The sequence below is a fragment of the Montipora capricornis genome, chromosome 9 (assembly GCF_036669925.1).
Source record: "Montipora capricornis isolate CH-2021 chromosome 9, ASM3666992v2, whole genome shotgun sequence".
NCBI classification, from domain to species: domain Eukaryota; kingdom Metazoa; phylum Cnidaria; class Anthozoa; order Scleractinia; family Acroporidae; genus Montipora; species Montipora capricornis.
The window spans coordinates 1,826,902-1,834,401 of NC_090891.1; the positions used below are offsets into that span (position 1 = coordinate 1,826,902).

The window sequence follows — 7,500 nt, forward strand, 5'->3', positions numbered from 1 at the left end:
TCGTGATCCTCATTGGTACACACGCAGGGTCAAAGAGGCGATTCACATAAGACTTCACCCTAACAACATCAATAGGGATAGTGGAATAGAAATTCCGGAAGCATGGATGCCCACGATCAAGAAACACAACAAAACGAGAACAGTACGACAGCAGACCGCCGAAGGAACAACACACCGACACAGTGACGATCGCAATGCACCACAGCTCCTGAAAACCAACCAGTCTCAGCGAAGCATCCTTTAAAAGGTGACGCGTAACCAGTCGACCTCATCGCCTGATGAAGACTAGCAGTATGCAGTCGAAACGTCGCGATCTACATCACAAGTGACCACATCGTGAGACAAAAGAGAATACTTTATTATTATTGTACTTCACCGCGATGAATAACAGCAACCTTTTTTACGACTTTATCAAATAGTGTTTCAAATATTGTCCCTGAACAGTTAGCGGTGTGTGGTCCACATCGTGAGACAAACGAGAATACTTTATTATTACTATTTGATAATGCTGTATTATCACTCGCCAACAACCAACATCAATTCAATATTACTTTTCTTTGGATTTTAAAACTATGTTAACCAAACGCTAAGCGACCAAAGTTTTAAGCTTTGATTTCAAAAATACACCTGTTATTTTAACTGGAATTTTCCTACTTAATGGTCTGCCATTACTAACTTTAAGTTCTTGAGAGAGCTGGTTCGAGGAGAAAATGACGTCAAAGGCTAACTAGTTTAAAGGGAACCTCCACTTCAACAAAAACTGAAATAACTTTAAATCACAGGAAATTACCGTTACAGTCAAGTCATAATTTCCTTCGGTTTAAACTGAAGTAGTAAGAGTGGAGGTTGCTTTAAGAAAGAAATGCGTTTGTACGCCGCAGAATTAACGTGGAGCACGGGAGTTTTGGGCTTTCAGACTTTTAAACTCGCGTTTTGCATTTGTAAGAAGCTGCATTCACACGCTGAAATTTTAAACTAGTGAGCTTTTGACGTCACCAACCCTCTGAGGTCCAATCGGTCAGTTTTGAACGTGAGTAATGGTTGACCTTGAAATCCAAAACTTACACTCAAAGTAAACGGCCTTTGGGTAAAGGTGAAACCTCAACTTTTTGCCAGTCAGGTGTTAAGCAAAGACATTTTCAAAATCTGAAGAAAAAATGGGGGCAATTTTTTTTTAAATCACAGGGGCACTTTAAGATCATGCTTGACAGGAGCCCATCATGACTATTCCCCACTTTCTCAAATCCCATAATACACCTCGTTTACCACCCGAAATTTGCATAGGCATTGTTTTGGATTTCTCTTGGGACATCTTATGCAAATTTTGGGGGGGGTAAACGAGATGTATTATGGGATTTGAGAAAAAAGCTCTTCATTTAACTTTCATTGCATGATGGGAGACCTATTTTCTCTTTTTGGCCCAGATGAAATTCATTAACGCAAAGAGACGACCGATAGCATCATTTTTTTCTTTAGAAAAGTTGTTACGCGATTTGCATAAAGCATGGATGATGCATTCTTTTAAGCGATGATACATCCATCAATAGATTCAAGTTCTGAAAGTGAAACTCAAATTCGCTGTATGAATTATCCCTCCCTTTTTTGATAGCGAGAAATACTCTACGAATATGTAAAATGCGCAGCGGGTGAGATCAGTTTGCGCGTTCTAGTCTGTTTCAGGCGTTCACTGAAGTGGAAGGAGAGAGAGGCGAAATATTGAGAGAACTTGTGACGGGTCGCATCCTAGGTCGCCCTCAATTTTTCAAGACGCTCTGCTTCGCTTCTCCTTTACCAACCGAATGGGCGGAACATACTATTCAAGTTAGGACTAGCTAGCCTGCGAGCAGGCTCACTAAATTGTTTTCGTCGGCGAAGCCCGCGACCGCGAGCCGGCTCTGCCGGGGAGATTAATGTTACAGTAGAGAACCGGTTGGTACAGTAGAGAGCCGGTTTGACTAGTGTGACGTGATGGAGGCAAGACGTGTTTCTGAAGCTCCGACTATCAAAGCAAATTTTGCCCCGGGCGTTTTACAAAGATCTGTTTCGTTGCCGGATATCTGGAGACCACCAACGAGGGAGTATTTTACTCATGATAAACAAGATACTAGACCAGGATTATCTTCGTTGCCGGTCAACAGTCATGGCAGGAATGGCTGCAACACAAAGTCTTGTACCTCCGTGTTCAAGGACGAGATAGTTCCTCTAACTGAGAAAGAAATTGAGAATCTAACCATCTCAGCACTGAAAGAAGAGCTTGGTAAAAGGAAGCTATCAAAAAAGGGAAACAAGCAAATTCTGGTTTCCCGATTGAAGTCATCTTTACAAAGTACTAGCCAGAAAACGAGTGCGGTATCTGACCAAACTGATATTCCGCCGCTGTGTACCGTACGAGATGAAATCAGTTACCCCGAGAACTGCCCATGCCTGCCCCTTCTGTTAGATTTACAGAAAGAAGTGAAAGAGATGAAAGCTAATTCGTCGCGACAGATACAGCCTAATCTGTCTTCAAATTGCGAACTGACTAAGCTTCAAGAAGAAAACAACGCCCTAAAACTGAGACTTCGCGACGTGGAAGATTGTTACGACTCTTTAAAGCGTGAAGCAAGATCTATTCAAGACGAGAATAAAAGTTTAATGACTGCCCTAAGGCTTTTAAACAGCGAATTTGTCAATGAAACTAAATATCGTAATGGTAAAAATGAAGACTTCAAGGAGCAAAATTTGCATGAAGAAGAAAACCCTTGGGAGACAGTACGTGACAATGCCCAGAAACAAAAGGAGGGAGCGTCAAATGCCAAATGGAAAAAAGATGTCGGGCGGTAAATCTACTGGCATTGCGTCTCAAAAAACGAACGACGACCGGACTACAGTCATCGTTGGAGACTCCATTATAAAGAATGTTCAGGGAATAAAACTAGCCAAGGCTGTTGGACACCGGGTTGTGGTCAAGCCGTTCCCTGGAGCTACAATTCGCGACATGCGTTCGCATGTTGTCCCTAAAATTGAAAAAAAGCCTGATCAAATTTGTCTTCACGTGGGGACCAACGATCTGAAATCATCTACACCGAACGACGTCGCAGATGCTATTATCGAATTGGCCAGAGAAGTTGAGGTTGCTTCCGAGTCTGAAATAGTTCTATCTGAACTTACTGCTAGGAATGATGATTACAGCGACGCAGTTAAAGCGGTCAACAAACGTCTAAAATAACTTTGCAAGCAAAATAATTGGAAACTCATCAGCCATACCAACATCACTTCAAATGGACTTAACAAAGGTGGCCTGCACCTTAATAGGGAAAGTAACGAGTTATTGCAAAAGAATTTTGTAAATTTTTTACGATGTAATTGATTTCCTAATTCCATGAATGTCGATATTGCTGATAATTCTCTTGTTTCTTTAACGTTGCCAGAATCAGTTGAAAACGAAGTACATGCTGTTAATTCGAGTCTTTCCAATGCGTCTAGTTTTTTACCAGCAAAGCGTGGTTTTAAAATGGCCTGTTTGAACATTAACAGTCTCGTCAAACATATTGACGAACTTAGAGTCCTTCTTTCTGAGTTTTCTGTTGATATTCTGGCAATCAACGAAACAAAACTTGACGAATCCATAAAAAGTTCCGAGCTCCATATACCTGGCTACGAATTTATCCGTCGTGACAGAAGTAGAAATGGTGGAGGAGTAGGTTTTTATATTAAGTCTTCTAATTCTTATGTAGTGCGCTCAGATCTAAATGTAATTAATCTCGAAAATTTAATCATAGAAATTCGTAAACCGAACTCTAGGCCTTTTCTGATAGCGACACGGTACAGACCTCCCTGTTCTCCTACCGATTTATTTTCAAGTTATGAGTCATTTATCGACAAGGTTGATTCTCTTGACCTTGAATACTATTTGTTGGGTGACTTAAACTGTAATTTGGCCTCTTCTACACCTGATGCAAACACTCGTCATTTACTCGAGATTTCGGATTTACATGGGCTCAATCAATTAATAAATGAACCAACTCGTGTTACTGAATCCTCATCTACATTAACTCGATTTGATTTTTACTAATCATGCAGATAAGGTAAGCTGTTCCGGTGTCTCCCATATTGGCATCAGCGATCATAGCCTCGTCTATGTTTATCGTAAACTTTCTTCTGATTTATCATCTAAAGGACACTCTTACATCTCTTATAGAAATTTTAGAAATTTTAATCGAGATAATTTTCGAAATGAAATCTCTCAACAAGACTGGTCTTTCGATGAATCTGAAGATCCAAATTTGGTTTGGTCTAACTGGAAAACAAAATTTTTGCGCGTTGTCAATTCTCATGCTCCAATTCGAACTAGACGTGCTAAATTGAATAACTCACCTGGATTAATTCAGTGTTGAAGAATGATATGCGCTGTCGTGATGCTGCTAAAAAGAAGGCGATAAAAACAAAGAATCCTCACGACTGGGCTAATTACAGAAAATTACGAAATAAAATCAACAATAATGTAAAAACCACTAAGGCATCCTATTATCATAATAGTCTTCTTCAATCCGAAGGAAACTCTCGAAGGACTTGGAAAACTATTAATCACCTCATGTCCCGTCGTCAGAACAACCAGCTGGTAAAGGAAGTCAAAGTAAATGATATATCTATCTGTAATTCTAACGAGATTTCCAATACCTTTAACGAACATTTTTCAACTATTGGGCCCAGACTAGCCCGCGAAATACCTTCTACTTCGGACGAAGTGTCTACTTATTTAAACAATTTTCCTGAAAACTTCAACAAATTCTCTTTTCGTCCAACTACTAGTAGTATTGTTTTTACTCATCTAAATCGATTGTCGAAAACTAAATCTACTGGGTTAGACAATATCTCTGCTAAGTTAATTCGTGAGTGTGCTGATATTCTTTCAGGTCCGTTATGTGACCTGTTTAATAAATCTTTGATGTCTGGCATATTTCCTGACGATTGGAAATGTGCCAGAGTGATTCCGTTGTTCAAACAGGGCAAGTCACTTGATTTGAACAACTATCGACCTATCTCTGTCATTTCAGTTGTCGCCAAAGTGTTTGAGAGGATTGTGTACGATCAGTTATACAACTTCTTAAGTAACGAGGGAATCATCTCTAAACAACAATCCGGTTTCCGGTCTTTGCACTCTACTGTTAGTGCTCTTCTTGAAGCCACTGACAGTTGGGCGTTTAATATCGATCGTGGCACTGTTGATCATGAGATACTATTAACTAAAATGAATCAGTACGGAATTCAAGGGAAATCACTTGATTGGTTTAAATCATATTTGACGAATCGCACACAACGGTGCTCCGTTAACGGTTGTCTCTCTGATTTTACCACTCTTAAATGCGGTGTGCCACAGGGAACGATCCTTGGCCCTCTTTTATTTCTAATTTATATTAATGATTTGCCTAACTGTCTATCGTTCAGCGTTCCTAGAATGTATGCTGATGATACACATATTACTTATGCTGGCTCTGATTTACATCTGATTCAGTCTAGTATATCTCATGAACTTGAAAAGCTAAGCAAATGGCTTGTGTCTAACAAACTTACTTTGAACGCTACAAAGACTGAATTTATGTTGATCGGATCCAGGCAAAGATTAAGCACTCTATCTGATACTCTTGAACTCTCCATTGATAATGTTCCAATTGAAAAAGTTTCCTCAGTGAAATCACTTGGAATATATGTTGACGAAAATCTAACATGGTATCTCCACGTTGATAAACTGTGTAAAAAGATTGCTTCCGCAATTGGAGCCATTAAACGAGTTAAGCCATTTGTACCTCAATCAACTTTACTCAGTATATACAACTCACTAGTTCAACCCCATTTTGACTACTGCAGCCTAGTCTGGGGTATTTGTGGTAAAACATTATCTAACAAGCTGCAAAAACTACAGAACCGTGCTGCACGAGTGATAACTTCATCGAGCTATGACGCTGATGTTAATTCCTTGTTTGACAAACTCAGCTGGAAAGACTTAAATTCTCAACGTCAAATTCAGAAAGCTTTAATGGTTTTCAAGTCTTTAAATGGTCTGGTTCCCGAATATCTCACGTCTAAATTTGTAACGCGTAATGTATCAAACTATGCTCTGAGGGATTCGGCAAATAAACTTGTTGTTCCGTTTCCGAGAACAAACTACATGAAAAATAGTTTTAGTTACAGCGGCGCAACTCTTTGGAACAGCTTACATCGTAACATTAGGGAATCTAGTTCCATAGATCAATTTAAACGCCTTCTCTATCAAAATTTTTAAATACACGGCATTCATGGAAATCAGGTCTGTAGGTAGCTTATTTTGTAAACAAATGTAATAATAGGATTAGGATTTTAGATTTTAAGATTTTAGGATTTTACAAATCTCTTTTTTGGAATTGTACCTGATGAATTTTTTACCGTGTATAAATTAAGTAAATAAATAAAATAAAAATAAATAAATAATGGGGCGGAGAAAAGTCACCGCCCCATTCCTCTCTCACTGGCGAAGCCGCAATTGCGGCTTCGCCGACGAAAATAATTTAGTAAATTAGCAGTCGATCGTGTTTAAAACCCACCATTGGGTCTCGCGTGACAACTATTTCCAGACTTTTATCATCTCGGTGCAGAAAGCGCAAAGTCTTGGCCTTTCTTCAGCTGTAAGTTTCAGTTTCTTGCACCGACGGCGAGCGACACTTCCTTTCCCTTTTAAATTGCCTGCCCGGGCCGGGCTGAGCTTCTTTTAGTTTCCATTGTGTTTCATCCCATACCGACAAAGGATATCCAATTCAATTTTATTTGCTCTGATGACAGACACCTTCCGTATCAGTTCGGAGCCAAGATGACGCATCACAAAAACTGACGGTTAATCTTATTCCTGATTGCGTCAATAGCCTAAAACTTCCTCTACAGAATTCGACAGCGATTTTTTGAGCAGTTTGGGGGGCCACAAGTTTCTTTTCTCTCTGTTTAAACATGAGTATCTTAAATTTGTTGTTGGTCGTCTCGCTCACTGTTCTGTCTTATCGAGTGCAAGGGATTCATGCAACAGGTAAGCTCAAATCACAAATATTTATTTTCGAATAAAGAGGATTACATTATATTTTCAGAGAAGCGGGCTTTACCGATATTTAAGAGAGGGTAGCATTTAGAAGAAACAACGCTTTCTTTTAATACAAAAATATTATCTCGCAAGTATTGTGCTTCATTATTTTTGCCTAATGGCAATTATTTTGGCATGAGATGCCTCCCTCATCTCCTGCTATCGATTTGTCGTGTTCTCATTTCCTTGACTTGTTATTCACGGTTCGATTCTTAAAATAATTGACGAACCTTTGATGATCAACAGATGTTGAACCGTGCATGACTGGAAAACGGTTGGTTAACGCCGGTCAACTAATGGGTTCTTACCGGGGTAGAACAAAATAATGCTAGTCTGTGGCTATTTTTGTTCATGAACTTCGTTCCACATAACGAGTTGCTTTTTCAGCATTAAGGTACCTTTTTGCTGATTTAACT

General features: G+C 39.4%; 2 protein-coding genes across 2 annotated transcripts in view; both read left to right on the forward strand.

Annotated features, from left to right (window-relative positions):
• LOC138017101 (receptor-type tyrosine-protein phosphatase delta-like) overlaps positions 1 to 7,500 on the forward strand; it is a 167,960-nt gene that overhangs the window by 78,648 nt on the left and 81,812 nt on the right. The window lies entirely within an intron of this gene.
• Positions 6,740 to 7,500, forward strand: part of LOC138016350 (cell adhesion molecule DSCAML1-like) — a 48,202-nt gene continuing 47,441 nt past the window's right edge. The window contains exon 1 of the mRNA XM_068863505.1: positions 6,740 to 7,033. Within this exon, the coding sequence (XP_068719606.1) occupies positions 6,958 to 7,033 (76 nt within the window). The 5' untranslated portion in view covers positions 6,740 to 6,957. The remainder of the gene's footprint in view (positions 7,034 to 7,500) is intronic.